The following is a 16,180-nucleotide window of genomic DNA, read 5'->3' as shown; positions in this document are numbered from 1 at the left end:
CCTGGGATGCAGGAATGTGGGGTACCCGGGATGCAGGAATGTGGGGTACCCGGATGCAGGTGTGGTACCCAGGATTCAGGAATGTGGGGTACCCGGGATGCAGGTGTGTTACCTGGGATGCAGGAATGTGGGGTACCCGGGATGCAGGTGTGGTACCCGGGATGCAGGAATGTGTGGTACCCGGGATGCAGGTGTGGTACCCGGGATGCAGGAATGTGTGGTACCCGGGATGCAGGTGTGGTACCCGGGATGCAGGAATATGGGGTACCCGGGATGCAGGTGTGGTACCCGGGATGCAGGTGTGTTACCTGGGATGCAGGAATGTGTGATACCCGGGATGCAGGAATGTGGGGTACCCGGGATGCAGGTGTGGTACCTGGGATGCAGGAATGTGGGGTACCAGGAGTCTGACAGCACCATGGGGTGATGCTGTGAGCATAATGTGGGGGGGGGGGGTGTGAAAGTCAAATAGGGATGAAATGGCACAGAAATGGGGGGGGAAAGCCCAACAGGATGGATGTCCACAAAGGGACGGGTGAGGCGCATCCACACCAGGGTTTGGGGCCGAAGAAGCTGCACAGGTCAAGTGGGTTCCTAAAGGTTGCCTTTAATGTGGTCCATAGGGTACAACCCGGAATGGTGCTGGGCAGGGGAGGCTTGGACAGACCCAGAGGAGCCAACCCCCCCCCTGCCACCTCCACCACAAGCCCCTAAATCCTGCTCAGAGCCGGGGCCCAACCAAGCTCCCGTCCCCTCAGCCTCACCTGAGACACCTCCAGTTGCTCCAGTGCCAAAGGAATCCCCAGGCAAATCCTCCTGGATTCACTTCCAACCCCTCCCACTGCCAGGGGGCAGAGGGGAGAAGCCCCAAATCCCCTTTCCCACCCCAAGCTCTGTGCCAGGAGGGGGATGCCCCCCCCTTGGGATGGGGTAAAGGGCTCCCAAAGTATAAAACTCAAGGCAAATCACTCCAAAAGAAAGGGATTTCAGGCTAGAGGCAATTCCAATGGAGACACTGGGAGAAGGATTCGGGAGAGAAAACCAGCACTCAGTGCAGTGGGTCCCTCCCTGCTCTATGGTTCCTGCTACTCTGGGTTGGATTTGGAGGTTGGAATTGGAATACAATGTACATTGGGGGGGGGATGCTCCAGGCAGAGCCCCCCAGGAAGCTCAGGAGCATCAGAAAGTCCATCGCTCCTGCACTTGGCTGGCAGAGGCCTCCGGTGGGTGCCGGCTGGAATCCTCCCCCTTGAGGCTCTTCCTGCACACGGGACATGTGTCGTGCTGCAAGAGAGGGGAGGGATGAGGGACAAGAGGGATATGGGGTAAGAAAGATGAGGGACAAGAGGGATATGGGGTAAGAAGGATGAGGGACAAGAGGGATATGGGGTAAGAAGGATGACGGACAAGAGGGATATGGGGTAAGAAGGATGAGGGACAAGAGGGATATGGGGTAAGAAGGATGAGGGACAAGAGGGATATGGGGTAAGAAAGATGAGGGACAAGAGGGATATGGGGTAAGAAAGATGAGGGACAAGAGGGATATGGGGTAAGAAGGATGAGGGACAAGAGGGATATGGGGTAAGAAAGATGAGGGACAAGAGGGATATGGGGTAAGAAGGATGAGGGACAAGAGGGATATGGGGTAAGAAGGATGACGGACAAGAGGGATATGGGGTAAGAAGGATGAGGGACAAGAGGGATATGGGGTAAGAAGGATGAGGGACAAGAGGGATATGGGGTAAGAAAGATGAGGGACAAGAGGGATATGGGGTAAGAAGGATGAGGGACAAGAGGGATATGGGGTAAGAAAGATGAGGGACAAGAGGGATATGGGGTAAGAAGGATGAGGGACAAGAGGGATATGGGGTAAGAAGGATGAGGGACAAGAGGGATATGGGGTAAGAAGGATGAGGGACAAGAGGGATATGGGGTAAGAAGGATGACGGACAAGAGGGATATGGGGTAAGAAGGATGAGGGACAAGAGGGATATGGGGTAAGAAGGATGAGGGACAAGAGGAAGCGGCTTCAGGCTGCACCAGGAATGGTTTAGGTTGGATACTGGGAAGAGTTCATCCACCTAAAGGATGCTCAGGCATTGAAAGCAGCTGCCCAGGGAATGGTGGTCATTGGGAGCATCCCCAAACCCTATAGGCAAAGCCCTCGGTGCCATGGGTTAATGGTGGGAATGGACTTGAGGAGTTTAAAGGTCTTTCCCAACTTGGTTGATTCCAGGATTCAGGGGATGCTGCTCAAATGGTCTCTTTCCCAGGGGGATTATACCCAGCACATGGAGATGAGAATGGATGGAGGGGTGGGATGAGGAGGAATGGTTTCCAACAGGAAGAGCTAGATGGGATAATGGGAAGAAGAGTGTGGGACACTGGAATGGGTTGGAAGGAGAAGGTTTGGATGCCCCACACCTGGCAGTGTTCAAGGCCAGGGTGGACAGGACTTCGCTCAACCTGCTCTAATGGGAGGTGGCCTTTCCAAGCCAACCCATTCCAGCATTCCCAAAGGGCCTGGAGCCAGGAAGGACCTGCTTAGATCTCTTACCAGCTCTAACCAGGGCACGATGCAGTTGCTGTGGAAGAAGTGGTTGCAGGGCAGCTGCCGGACCTGCTCGGCCACCGCGTAGTCCTCTTTGCACACCGGGCACTCCAGGCCTGTATCTGCAAGAGACAGGAGGAGCTGTGGCTCACCACAGGGTTCCTGCATGGCCAAACTGGGACCAGCAGCATTCCAGAGCCTGGGATTGAAGGAACCAAGGAAAAGGGATCAGTTGAACTAAGGTGGTTTGAGCTGAATCTTCAGGTTCACAAGAGGGATGCTTCCATCACCCATCCTTGTGTGCTGAGAGGTGATAAATCCCACAGCACGGGCATCCCAGCTCCAGCAATTCCAACACAAGAGACTGACAATTCCAATGTGGATGTTTCCTGGCCAGGAAGGGACTTTGCTATTCAAATCACCAGCCAAAACACAAGGAGCTGTTGTGGAAACTGGTTTTCTCATCACTCGGTCCCTTTGGAGCAGCTGAATGGAGCAGCTCAGAGGAGAAAGGACAAACACAGGGAGAAAAGAATCCCTTGGATGTGCTCATTGCAAAGCCAGGAATGTCTGCAGGAAGCCACAGGAAAGAGGGAGTTTCACATGATTCCAGAGCAGGAACATGGTCAGAGCCAAAGCCCTGTCCTGGGACCATGGACACTGGGACCAAAGAGAACATTTGGAAGCCACTGTGGGGGGTGTGACCCCAAAGAGGTGCCACAAAGACTATGGAATGATGGAGGTTGCTGCTGCTGGTGGGAGCACTTCCCAATGCTCCCAATGCACATCCAGGTGGTGATGGAGGCCTCCATCAGCCAGGGAATGCCAGGGTCCCCATAAAGGCTGAGGGGACAAGGGACATGGGGGGGGTGGCACCTACCAACTTGTTCCTGAGTTACTGTCACTGTGGGGAGGGAGGAGATCTTCTCCTTGTCAGCAGGAGGGGGACCAGTGTTCTCCAGCTGCCCCAGGAGCTGTGGAGAGGGAAACGGGATGAGGATGGATCCGCCTTGGAAGTGCTGGTCCCTTCTGCTCATCATGGTCAAAGGGACCTGAAAGCTCCTCCAGGTCCAACCAGGGCTAAGCTGCTCCAAGCTCCATCCAACCTGGCCTGGAGCACTTGTGGCACAGGCTCCTGTGGGGCTGCACTTGGGCTGAGCTCTCTTCCCAGTCTTACAGCTCCATGACTGAGGAATTCCATGCTCTGACCCAAATTCACCCAACAACAGCATCAAGCATGGTCAGGGAAGGGGCAGAGAAGCCTCAGTGAGCTTTAGAAGCCACATGAAAGCCTGGGATGGGCAGAGCTGTTGCTCCAGATCCCATAGGAAGCTATGGAGCCTGTGCTGTAGGGTGGGAGGAAGGTGCTAGCTCCCAGCAGCCATGTGGGATGCAGCCTCCTTTGGGAAGCAGGGAGGAGAGTGGGAGAGCCAGGGGCTCCTTGCGAATGGCACCAGATGGATTCAGCACGACACCAGCAGCCACATTAGCTCCTGGTGAAGCATCCATGTGGGATGCCAGGGATGGAAGCTGGACACCCCCAAAGCAGCGAGCACACAAGGAGGGTCTTACCTGGGTGACGATGGCATCGAGGCCACTCTGTCCCCAGGCATAGTCCCCGGGGTTGGAATGCAGCATCCCACTCCTGTGGATGGGAGCAGAGGGTCAAAGGAGCCCTTTCCCTATCCCAAAGAACCTCTGGGCTGTGCAACAGGAAAGCAGAGCTCCCCAGCACCAGGCAACTGGTTTGGACTGGTGTGAGCAAAGCCACATGCACTACTCACCAGGAGAAAGGGTGTTGGGAGCCAGGAAGCGCTGAGTTGGCAAAGAAGCCTGCAAAGATCTGCTGGATTATGCTGGAGAGGGAGCAATGGGAAGAGGGGACAAGGAACAAGGTGAGCATCAACCCCAGGGTAGCCACAGCCCAGCAGGGACCCCCCCCAATCCTGCACAACACAAGCCCAAGGCAGGACGAGCACAAGGGGAAGAGGGATGAGAGCTCATCCCAGCATTCCCAGTGGCTCTGGAACAGGCAAACCCCCCTTTCCCTATGGCCAGCTCTGATTCCAGCTGAGGGGGATGAGGGTTAGGGTTAGGGACAAACCTTTGCTCAGCCACAAGAGCCAGGACCTCATTTCCTCCACCCAAATCCAACATTTCCCCATCCATATCCCACCTTTTCCCATGGATGGGACAGGGAAGTGCTCACCCCTCAATAGCAGGAGACCTGTCGGGGCGAGAGCTGCCCCGGGCCCGGTACCTCCGTGTCATGGGCAGCCGGGGGGGGCGGCTGGGGCCCCATAGATCAGCATGGGCTTGGTGGCCCCTCTCGGTGTCCCTGTTGTCCTGCTCCAGGGAACTGCTGCTTAGGAAGGGCCGGAAGTCCGGGAAGAACATGGTGTGGTCCAGGTGGTCCCAAAGCTGGAGGAGGGATAAGGGGGAAGCCACATGGAGCAGATCCCAGAGCGGAGGTTGGGATGTCCCCATCACCAGCAGCACTTCAGCACATTCCCATGGTTTCCATGGCTCCCAAAGGAAAACCGCTTGGCTAAAGGGCTTAATTATAGCCCAGCTCATCAGCTGAGCCACCCCCAGCAAGCCCAAGGCTGCGGCTCTTCCCTGCAACAGCACCCATCCCATGGAGCCCCCATCCAATGGGATCTCTGGGTCTCAGGTGGGCCTAAAACCCACTTGGGATTCCTCCTTCCATCATTCCTTTGGATCCAGCTCCCATGGATACAAGTAGGGGGGTTCTAAAGTGGGTTTATGGCAGCATCAAAGTGAGGAGCACTGGACAAGAAACATGGGAGTGTGAGTGCAGAAGGGATAGCAAAGGAGCAGTCTGGGATTGAGGCTGGGAATTCCATACTAATCCAAAGGATAGCAAAGGAGCAGCCTTGGATTGAGGCTGGGAATTTGATGCTAACCCAAGGTCTGTTCTCTTAACCTGGAGCAGACCCTCACTGGGGGTTTGGGAATGGGGTAGGAATGGGGTAGGGAATGGGGTTTGGGAATGGGGTTTGGGAATGGGGTAGGAAAAGAGGCTTCCAGCCCTCCCAGCTCCTGCCCCATGCCACAACACATGGAGCTGCTCAGGATGCTGTAGATGGCACAAGTGGGAGCAGCAGCAAGCAGGAGGAGCACTTCCACATATCCCAGTATATCCCAGCATATCCCAGCATATCCCAGTATATCCCAGCACGGGGTGGCAAGGAGGAGCAGGAGAGCAGTGCTCACCTCTGCAAACTGTGTGGCTGGGCTGTCATCGATGCCATCGAGAAAGCTGCAGGAGACAGAGGGCAAGGAGAGGACACTTCCAAAGCCCCATCCCATTCCAGGCTGGAACACATGGAGCTCAGGAGCAACCTCGTCTGAGAATCATGGAATCCTGGCTTGGAAGGGACCTCAGAGCTCTTCTAAAGCCATGGGACACGTTCTGCTCCAGCCTGGCCTTGGACACTGCCAGGGATGGGGCAGGCAGAGCATCTCCATTCAACCCATCCCAGTGTCCCACTGCCCTCAGCTTCCCAGTATTCCAGCCTCTTGGAAGCTTCCCAGTATTCCCATTTCCTCTTGGAAGCTGCTCCTCCTCATCCCATCCCTCCTCATCTCAATGTTCCTCCATTCAATCCTCCAATCTTCAGTCTCCATAGCAACAAGTCCAAACCCATCCCAAAACATTCCCTTTGCTTTGGCATTCCCGGTTTTCCATAGGTTTGGAGAGGAGAAAAGCCTGGAACTACCTGGAATCCTCAGTGACCTCCTCGATGAATCCAGACTCACACCGTGGGCATGTGTATTCCTGCCAGGACAGAGCAAGTTGGGATTAGCCACCGAGCTTGGGAATTCTGCTCCCGGAATTCCACACCTACAATCCAGCCTGGATTCCGGCTGCATCCCTGGGGCTGGAATACCCAAAGCAGCTGGAGACGGATCCTGATCCTTGTGGCTCCTCACACCAGGAATAAGGTCCTGGGAAAGGTCTCCTCGTGTGGAAGCAAACCCCAAACCCCAGGTGAGCTTCCAGCCCTTGGGATCCATCCTGGAGCTTGGGGTGGGAGCTGTGGGTTCTACTGCCTTAAGACCCATTAAACCCCAACCAAACCCCATCAAACCCCAACCGAACCCCATCAAACCCCAACCAAACCCCATCAAACCCCATTAGAGCCCCATCAAACCTCATCAGAGCCCCATCAAACCCCAACCGAACCCCATCAAACCTCATCAAACCCCATTAGAGCCCCATCAAACCCCAACCAAACCCCATCAGAGACCCATCAAACCTCATCAGAGCCCCATCAAACCCCAACCGAACCCCATCAAACCCCAACCAAACCCCATCAAACCCCAACCGAACCCCATCAAACCCCAACCAAACCCCATCAAACCCCATTAGAGCCCCATCAAACCTCATCAGAGCCCCATCAAACCCCAACCAAACCCCATCAAACCCCATCAGAGACCCATCAAACCTCATCAGAGCCCCATCAAACCCCAACCAAACCCCATCAAACCCCAACTGACCCCCATCAAACCCCAACCGAACCCCATCAAACCCCATCAGAGCCCCATTAAACCCCACCAAACCCCAATTGATCCCCATCAGGACCCCCCTGCACCACCTCTGCCCCACAGCAGGAGCTCGGGACCATCCACACCAGAGCTCATCCCTAGGGAATCCCACATGTGTCCCGATGGGAATGCGGTGGGGGGGGGGGGGGAGAACGGGGGGAGGAGAAGGGCAAGAGGCTGGGGTCACCCTGGGGGGGGGGATCGAGCCTGCTCCCCTCAGCATCCCATAGGGATAGTATTCCATAAGGATACCATTCCATAAGGATAGTATTCCATAGGGATAGCATTCCATCGGGATAGCATTCCATAGGGATAGTATTCCATAGGGATAGTATTCCATATGGATACCATTCCATCGGGATAGTATTCCATAGGGATAGTATTCCATAAGGATACCATTCCATAAGGATAGTATTCCATAGGGATAGCATTCCATCGGGATAGCATTCCATAGGGATAGTATTCCATAGGGATAGTATTCCATATGGATACCATTCCATCGGGATAGTATTCCATAGGGATAGTATTCCATAAGGATACCATTCCATAAGGATAGTATTCCATAGAGATACCATTCCATCGGGATAGCATTCCATCGGGATACCATTCCATAGGGATAGTATTCCATATGGATACCATTCCATAGGGATAGTATTCCATAGGGATAGTATTCCATAGGGACAGTATTCCATAGGGACAGTATTCCATAGGCATACCATTCCATAGGGATACCATTCCATAGGGATAGTATTCCATAGGGATACCATTCCATAGTGATAGCACTCCATAAGGATAGCATTCCATAAGAATAGTACTCCATAGGGATAGTATTCAATAGGGATAGTATTCCATAGGGATCGCAGCAATCCCAGAGGGATCTCACCCTCCATAACATCAGGAGGGGATTGAGGGGGTCCCGGTTGGATTCTGGGGGTTATGGGGCTCAGGGATACCCCGGACCGGGATACCGGATACCGGGACACAGGGATACCGGATACCGGGACACAGGGATACCGGATACCGGGATACAGGGATACCGGGATACCGGATACCGGGATACAGTGATACCGGATACCGGACACGGCACAGCCGCTGGGCCCCGTCCCGGCCGCCCTCGGGAGCACAACGGGGCCGGTCCCGGTGCTTACCGGTAGCTTGGGGCTGACCTCCCCCTTGCAGCTGTGGCAGAAGAACCGGTGCTGGGGCACGGCGGCCGCCGAGGCCTCCGCCATCTTGTCCCTCCTGCCGTCAGTCCTCCAGCGGGCCACCGAGGCGGCGCGGCGAGGGACAGAGCGGAGGCGCCGGCAGGAGACCACCCCCCCCCCGTGACCCCGCGCTAGCCACTCACTTCCGGTCCACTCGTCTGCTCTCAGGGCATTAAGTCCACAGAGGAGGAAGGGAGGGGGTAGAGCGGAGCCGGAAGTAGAGGAGGCGGAAGTGGCGGTTGCCATGGCGGCCGCTGCGTGAGGGAGGGCCTGGTGCGGCGCTGGGATACAGGCCGATATTCCCGGTATTCCCGACGTTCCCAGCATTCCCAGCGGCACCTGAGGATGACGCAGGCGGAGCTGAAGCTCTGCTCGCTCCTCCTGCGGGAGCACTTCGGGGACATCGTGGAGACCATCGGCACCTTCCTCATCCGGAGCGGGCCGCAGCCGCTGCGCCTCATTGCGGCCGACACCGGATTGCTGCTGGACCAGGTGCGGTGGGGACGGGACCTGACCCATGGGCACTGCCCTGTGGCCGCTGCCCCATCCCTGCCCCATGGCTGCTGCCCCATCCCTGCCCCATGGCAGCTGCCCCATCCCTGCCCCATGGCTGCTGCCCCATCCCTGCCCTATGGCCCCTGCCCCATCCCTGCCCCATGGCTGCTGCCCCATCCCTGCCCCATGGCTGCTGCCCCATCCGTGCCCCATGGCTGCTGCTCCATCCCTGCCCCATGGCTGCTGCCCCATCCCTGCCCCATGGCTGCTGCCCCATCCCTGCCCCATGGCAGCTGCTCCATCCCTGCCCTATGGCTGCTGCCCCATCCCTGCCCCATGGCTCCTGCCCCATGGCTGCTGCCCCATCCCTGCCCTATGGCTGCTGCCCCATGGCTGCTGCCCCATCCCTGCCCCATGGCCCCTGCCCCATGGCTGCTGCCCCATCCTTGCCCCACGGCCGCTGCCCCATCCCTGCCCCATGGCTGCTGCCCCATCCCTGCCCCATGGCTGCTGCCCCATCCCTGCCCCACGGCCGCTGCCCCATCCCTGCCCCACGGCCGCTGCCCCATCCCTGCCCCACGGCCGCTGCCCCATCCCTGCCCAATGGCTGCTGCCCCATCCCTGCCCCATGGCTGCTGCCCATCCCTGACCCATGGCTGCTGCCCCATCCCTGCCCCATGGCTGCTGCCCCATCCCTGCCCCATGGCTGCTGCCCATCCCTGACCCATGGCTGCTGCCCCATCCCTGCCCTATGGCTGCTGCCCCATCCCTGCCCCATGGCTGCTGCCCCATCCTTGCCCCATGGCCGCTGCCCCATCCCTGCCCCATGGCCGCTGCCCGTCCCTGCCCCATGGCTGCTGCCCCATCCCTGCCCCATGGCCGGTGCCCCATCCCTGCCCCATGGCTACTGCCCCATCCCTGCCCCATGGCCGCTGCCCGTCCCTGCCCCATGGCTGCTGCCCCATCCCTGCCCCATGGCCGGTGCCCCATCCCTGCCCCATGGCTACTGCCCCATCCCTGCCCCATGGCTGCTGCCCCATCCCTTCCCCATGGGCACTGCCCTATCCCTGCCCCATGGCCGCTGCCCCATGGCCGGTGCCCATCCCTTCCCCATGGCCGGTGCCCATCCCTTCCCCATGGCCGGTGCCCATCCCTTCCCCATGACCGCTGCCCCATCCCTGCCCCATGGCCGCTGCCCCATCCCTGCCCCATGACCGCTGCCCCATCCCTGCCCCATGGCCGCTGCCCCATCCCTGCCCCATGGCCGGTGCCCCATCCCTGCCCCACGGCCGCTGCCCCATCCCTGCCCCACAGCCGCTGCCCCATCCCTGCCCCATGGCCGCTGCCCGTCCCTGCCCCATGGCTGCTGCCCCATCCCTGCCCCATGGCCGGTGCCCCATCCCTGCCCCATGGCTACTGCCCCATCCCTGCCCAATGGCTGCTGCCCCATCCCTTCCCCATGGGCACTGCCCTATCCCTGCCCCATGGCCGCTGCCCCATGGCCGGTGCCCATCCCTTCCCCATGGCCGGTGCCCATCCCTTCCCCATGGCCGGTGCCCATCCCTTCCCCATGACCGCTGCCCCATCCCTGCCCCATGGCCGCTGCCCCATCCCTGCCCCATGACCGCTGCCCCATCCCTGCCCCATGGCCGCTGCCCCATCCCTGCCCCATGGCCGGTGCCCCATCCCTGCCCCATGGCTGCTGCCCCATCCCTGCCCCATGGCTGCTGCCCCATCACTGCCCCACGGCCGGTGCCCCATCCCTGCCCCATGGCTGGTGCCCCATCCCTGCCCCATGGCTGGTGCCCCATCCCTGCCCCATGGCTGGTGCCCCATCCCTGCCCCATGGCCGGTGCCCATCCCTGCCCCACGGCTGCTGCCCCATCCTTGCCCCACAGCCGCTGCCCCATCCCTGCCCCATGGCCGGATGGGCTGCACCAGGCCCCTGCAGTGCCACGGAGCCCCCTTGCAGGTGCGGAAGGCTCTGTGTGTGCTCATCCAGCACCAGCTGGTGCGGTACCAGCTGCAGAAACGGGGCCTGGTGGAGTACGAGGCGCGATGCTGGCGGGTGCTGCGCATCCTGCGCTACCCCCGTTACATCTACACTGCCAAGAGCCTCTATGGGGACACGGGAGAGCTGCTGGTGGAAGAGCTGCTGCTCAACGGCCACATGAGCATGAGCGTCCTGGTGGCGAAGGTGGCAGACAGGCTGACCGAGACCATGGAAGGTGGGATGGGAGCAGGGGGCAGGGGAAAGGAGATGGGGAAGCTCCATTGGGAGCAGGGGGCAGGGGAAAGGAGATGGGGAAGCTCCATTGGGAACAGGGGGCAGGGGAAAGGAGATGGGGAAGCTCCATTGGGAACAGGGGGCAGGGGAAAGGAGATGGGGAAGCTCCATTGGGAACAGGGGGCAGGGGAAAGGAGATGGGGAAGCTCCACTGGGAGCAGTGCATGGGAAAGGAGATGGGGAAGGGACACCTTTGGTTGGGGCATCCAAACCTCCTCCATTCAACCCATTCCCGTGTCCCATCACCCTCACAAGGAGGAGCTTCATCCCAAGATCCCATCTTGGTCTCCCCTCTGGTGGGTTAAACCAGTTCCTCCTTGTCCCATCCCTGCATTCCTTGTCCAAACCCCTCTCCAGGGTTTCCTGTACCCCCTTTTGGTTGGAATCAGGGTCTTAGACTGGTTTGGGTTGGAAGGAACCTCAAAGCTCATCCCATCCATCCCCTGGCAATGACCAGAGCCATCTTCAATAAACCCCATAGGAACATTGTCCCTCTCAGTCCCAAACCACCCTCTGAGCATCCCTTATCCCACCCTGACCCCACCATCCCTCTCCCTATGGATCAGATGGGAAAACCATGGACTACAGTGAGGTTGCCAACACCTTCGTGCGCCTGGCGGACACCCACTTCGTGCAGAGGTGTCCCCATGTCCCCCAGGACCTCGACCCCCCCCCGGTGCCACCTCCTCCTGCACCCACCTTGGTGCTCAATGAGAAGGACATGTATGTGGTGCCCAAGCTCAGCCTCGTAGGTGAGATGCTCCTTGGGATGGGGGGATGGGGGGTATGGGGGGATGTTCTGCTGCCCTGATCCCATAGGGATGGGGTGGGAAGAGCCAACTCCAGCTTGTCTGGCAGGGAAAGGTAAGCGGAGACGCTCATGTGAGGAGGAGGATGGGGAGCACCAGGCTAAGAAGAAGAAGCTGGATGGGGACAGCACTGAGGTACCCAGGACATGGAGCATAAAGCAGGACCTTGCCCTACATTCCATCCCTCCTTCCCCCCATTCCATCCCTCCTTCCCCCCATTCCATCCCTCCTTCCCCCCATTCCATCCCTCCTTCCCCCCATTCCATCCCTCCTTCCCCCCATTCCATGTCTTTTTCCCTGTTCCCAGCCTCCTCCTGATGATGGCATCTACTGGCAAGTCAACATCGACCGCTTCCACCAGCACTTCCGAGACCAGGCCATCGTCAGTGCCATAGCCAACCGCATGGATCAGGTCTGTGCAATCCCTTGGATCCTCCTGCTCGTGGTCACAGTGGGGATGTTCTAACCCTGCTCCACCTCCAAGCAGGCTCCTGATGGTTGGAACTGGAACAACCTCCCAGGTCCTTCCCAACCCACCCATTCCATGGTGCAGGAATAGCTCATATCTGAGCTTTTCCCCCTGTTCTTCCCTTCCTAAACCCAGACCAGCAGTGAGATCGTGCGGACGATGCTGAGGATGAGCGAGGTGACCACGTCCTCCAACGCACCCTACACCCAACCCCTCTCTTCCAACGAGGTCAGGTCCTGCTGCTGGGTTGGGCTCCAGCAGGAAAGCACCCGGAGCCTTGGGAAAGCTCCATGTTCCCACTGTTTGTGTTCTCATTGTAGATCTTCAGGTCTCTCCCAGCTGGATACAACATTGGGAAGCAGGTTCTGGACCAGTATCTCACCCTGTTGGCAGATGACCCGGTGAGGAAATGTGTGCTCTTGTCCTAATGCAGGAGCTTGGGGTGGGGGTGGTTCTGAGCCTGTCCCATGTTCTGGGGGCATCTGGGGCTGAGGGAAAACCGCTTTCCTATTGGATTTTATGGAATCATGGAATGGTTTGGGTTGGAATTGACCTTAATGCTCACCTAAAGCCATGGGCAGGGACTAGAGCAGGATGCTCCAACCTGGCCTTGAGCACTGCCAGGGATGGGGCAGCCAAAGCTTCTCCCTTCAGCCCATTCCAGTGTCCCAGCACCCTCACAGGGAAGAACTTTCTCCTTGTATCCCACCTCAACCTTCCCTGGTTGAGCTTGATCCCATTCCCCCTGTCCCATCCCTCATCCTGGATGAAGGTCCCTCTCCAGCTTCTCCTCTTCCCTTGCAGCTGGAGTTTGTGGGGAAGGCGAGGGACAGCGGCGGGGGCATGTTCACTGTCAGTATCCTTTGGGAAGCAAGAACCCCATTCCCAGCACATGACACATTCCCAAATGCTGCCGTTATCCCTTGACCTTCCCCTCGCACTGATCTCCACAAGGCTCTGGCGTCCTTGGCCACGGCCACACTGGAGTCCATCGTGGAGGAGAGGTGAGGTGCCCACCTCCATGGGCTCATTCCTGCCCCACTCTCCCCCCTCCTCAAGTGCTTCCCTCTTGGCTCAGGTTCGGCTCCCGCTGTGCCCGCATCTTCCGGCTGCTCCTGCGCAAGAAGCACCTGGAGCAGAAGCAAGTGGAGGACTTTGCCATGATCCCGGCGAAGGAAGCCAAGGACATGCTCTACAGGATGCTCTCAGAGAACCTGGTGGCCCTGCAGGTGAGGGGGGAGGGGATGGAGGCCAATGGAGGCTCCAGGGACATCCCTGGCTCCATCCCCACCACAATCCATGGTTCTTCTCCTACCCCACCACAATCCATGGTTCTTTCCCATCACCACAATCCATGGTCCTTCTCCATCACCACCACAATCCATGGTTCTTTCCCATCACCACAATCCATGCTCCTCACAGTGCAGCCATTGGGTTGTGACGGACACAGGCCCATGGAGCCCTTCCTCATTCTCTTTGTAGGAGATTCCCAAAACTCCTGACCACGCTCCCTCCCGCACCTTCTACCTGTACACCGTGAACGTGCCTGCTGCAGCACGCATGCTGTTGCACCGCTGCTACAAGGTATGGACCCAAACACCTCTGCTTCACCACCACCACACACTGGGGTTCTCTTCTGTCACCACCATCTGTGGGGTTCTCCACCAGCACCACCACATGGGGTTCTCCACCAGCACCACTACATGGGGTTCTCCACCAGCACCACTACATGGGGTTCTCCACCAGCACCAACACATGGGGTTCTCCACCAGCACCACCACATGGGGTTCTTCACCAGCACCACTACATGGGGTTCTCCACCAGCACCACTACATGGGGTTCTCCACCAGCACCAACACACGGGCTTCTCCACCAGCACCACTACATGGGGTTCTCCACCAGCACCAACACATGGGGTTCTCCTCCACCACCCCAGAGGCTCATCTGTTCCCATTCCCCCTTCCCAGAGCGTGGCCAACCTCATGGAGCGCCGCCAGTATGAGAGCAGGGAGAACAAGTAAGTCCCCAAAGCCACTGTGTCCCTGTCTCGTGTCCTGGTGCAGGTCCCCCAAAGCCACTGCATCCCCATCCCTGTGGGTGCAGGGTCCCCCAAAGCCACTGCATCCCCATCCCTGTGGGTGCAGGGTCCCCCAAAGCCACTGCATCCCCATCCCTGTGTCTGGGTGCAGGGTCCCCCAAAGCCACCACGTCCCTGTCCCCATGTCCCAGTGCAGGGTCCCCCAAAGCCACCACATCCCCATCCCTGTGTCCTGGTGCAGGGTCCCCCAAAGCCACCGTGTCCCTGTCCCAGTGCAGGGTCCCCCAAAGCCATCCCATCCCTGTGTCCGGGTGCAGGGTCCCCCAAAGCCATCCCATCCCTGTGTCCGGGTGCAGGGTCCCCCAAAGCCATCCCATCCCTGTGTCCGGGTGCAGGGTCCCCCAAAGCCATCCCATCCCTGTGTCCGGGTGCAGGGTCCCCCAAAGCCACTGTGTCCCTGTCCCCATGTCCCAGTGCAGGGTCCCCCAAAGCTGCCCCATGTCCGGGTGCAGGGTCCCCCAAAGCCACCCTGACCCTGTCCCCATGTCCCCCTTAGGCGGCTGCTGGAGAAGTCTCAGCGGGTGGAAGCCATCCTGGCCTCGCTGCAGGCCACGGGTGCAGGGGACACTCAGCTGCAGGACATCGAGGAGATGATCACAGGCCCCGAGCGCCAGCAGCTCGACACGCTCAAGCGCAATGTCAACAAGTGAGCGGTGGGATGGGAGGTCCCCGTGTCCCCTGTGACACTCTGCATCCCTCAGCATCCCCCCGTGTCCCTCAGCATCCCCCCGTGTCCCTCTGCATCCCCGTGTCCCTCTGCATCCCCCCGTGTGTCCCTCTGCATCCCCCTGTGTCCCTGCATCCCCCCGTGTCCCTCTGCATCCCCCCTTGTCCCTCTGCATCCCCCCGTGTCCCTCTGCATCCCCCCGTGTCCCTCTGCATCCCCGTGTCCCTCTGCATCCCCCCGTGTCCCTGCATCCCCCCGTGTCCCTCTGCATCCCCCGTGTCCCTCAGCATCCCCCCCATGTCCCTCTGCATCCCCCCCATGTCCCTCTGCATCCCCCCTTGTCCCTCTGCATCCCCCCTGTGTCCCTCTGCATCCCCCCTGTGTCCCTCAGCATCCCCCCCATGTCCCTCTGCATCCCCCCCATGTCCCTCTGCATCCCCCCCATGTCCCTCTGCATCCCCCCTTGTCCCTCTGCATCCCCCCGTGTCCCTCTGCATCCCCCCTTGTCCCTCTGCATCCCCCCGTGTCCCTCTGCATCCCCCCTGTGTCCCTCTGCATCCCCCCGTGCCCTCTGCATCCCCCCTTGTCCCTCTGCATCCCCGTGTCCCTCTGCATCCCCCCGTGTCCCTCTGCATCCCCCCGTGTCCCTCTGCATCCCCCCTGTGTCCCTCTGCATCCCCCCTTGTCCCTCTGCATCCCCCTGTGTCCCTCTGCATCCCCCATATCGCATCATGTCCCCATGTCCCCAGGCTGGATGCCAGTGAGATGCAAGTGGATGAGACCATCTTTGTGCTGGAGTCATTCATTGAGAGCACTGTGAGGAGGCCCTGAGGGGACAATAAAGGCACAGAACCCAGGAAGTACTCCTTGTGTCCGTGTAGTGCTGTGCTCAGATCTGGTCCTTCCTTCCTTCTTTTCCTTCCTTCCTTTCCTTCCTTCCTTCCCTTTCCTTCCTTCCTTCCTTCCCTTTCCTTCCTTCCTTCCTTCCCCCACCCATCCACTCCATCCACCCACTTCATCCATCCAC

At 59.2% G+C, this 16,180-nt stretch overlaps 2 protein-coding genes across 3 annotated transcripts; one reads left to right on the top strand and one right to left on the bottom strand.

Annotated features, from left to right (window-relative positions):
- Positions 1-587: 587 nt before the first annotated feature.
- RNF115 (ring finger protein 115) lies at positions 588-8,459 on the bottom strand. Its single transcript, XM_034071198.1, has 9 exons — positions 8,272-8,459; positions 6,295-6,353; positions 5,789-5,834; positions 4,761-4,972; positions 4,336-4,407; positions 4,124-4,196; positions 3,432-3,525; positions 2,558-2,673; positions 588-1,284 (listed from the first exon to the last, which is right to left on the bottom strand). The coding sequence occupies exons 1-9, from the start codon at positions 8,353-8,355 to the stop codon at positions 1,180-1,182; spliced, it is 861 nt and encodes a 286-aa protein (XP_033927089.1). The 5' UTR covers positions 8,356-8,459; the 3' UTR covers positions 588-1,179.
- Positions 8,460-8,560: 101 nt separating this feature from the next.
- POLR3C (RNA polymerase III subunit C) lies at positions 8,561-16,016 on the top strand. Of its 2 annotated transcripts, XM_034071197.1 has the most exons (14): positions 8,561-8,820; positions 10,796-11,051; positions 11,677-11,862; positions 11,969-12,054; positions 12,227-12,331; positions 12,524-12,616; positions 12,709-12,789; positions 13,193-13,244; positions 13,332-13,392; positions 13,467-13,617; positions 13,871-13,972; positions 14,356-14,405; positions 14,983-15,132; positions 15,903-16,016. In XM_034071197.1, the coding sequence occupies exons 1-14, from the start codon at positions 8,674-8,676 to the stop codon at positions 15,982-15,984; spliced, it is 1,602 nt and encodes a 533-aa protein (XP_033927088.1). In that variant the 5' UTR covers positions 8,561-8,673; the 3' UTR covers positions 15,985-16,016. The 2 variants fall into 2 exon arrangements, 1 of the variants encoding a protein (XP_033927088.1); XR_004550420.1 differs by lacking the exons at positions 14,983-15,132; positions 15,903-16,016 and having other exon boundaries at positions 13,327-13,617.
- Positions 16,017-16,180: the final 164 nt, after the last annotated feature.

This window comes from Melopsittacus undulatus, chromosome 20, assembly GCF_012275295.1.
Source record: "Melopsittacus undulatus isolate bMelUnd1 chromosome 20, bMelUnd1.mat.Z, whole genome shotgun sequence".
NCBI lineage: Eukaryota > Metazoa > Chordata > Aves > Psittaciformes > Psittaculidae > Melopsittacus > Melopsittacus undulatus.
This window is presented reverse-complemented; position numbering and strand designations above follow the sequence as displayed.

Bases quoted from the DNA above. Each gene is read 5' to 3' on its own strand.
- RNF115 (XM_034071198.1), bottom strand. From the start codon at position 8,355: ATGGCGGAGGCCTCGGCGGCCGCCGTGCCCCAGCACCGGTTCTTCTGC. The intron at 4,973-5,788 runs GTGAGCACTGCT...TCCCTCCTCCAG, and splicing joins CAGCCACACAGTTTGCAGAG to CTTTGGGACCACCTGGACCA. The intron at 4,408-4,760 runs GTGAGCACTTCC...CTCCCTCTCCAG, and splicing joins AGGTCTCCTGCTATTGAGGG to CATAATCCAGCAGATCTTTG.
- POLR3C (XM_034071197.1), top strand. From the start codon at position 8,674: ATGACGCAGGCGGAGCTGAAGCTCTGCTCGCTCCTCCTGCGGGAGCAC. The intron at 11,052-11,676 runs GTGGGATGGGAG...CCTATGGATCAG, and splicing joins GCTGACCGAGACCATGGAAG to ATGGGAAAACCATGGACTAC. The intron at 11,863-11,968 runs GTGAGATGCTCC...CTTGTCTGGCAG, and splicing joins GCCCAAGCTCAGCCTCGTAG to GGAAAGGTAAGCGGAGACGC.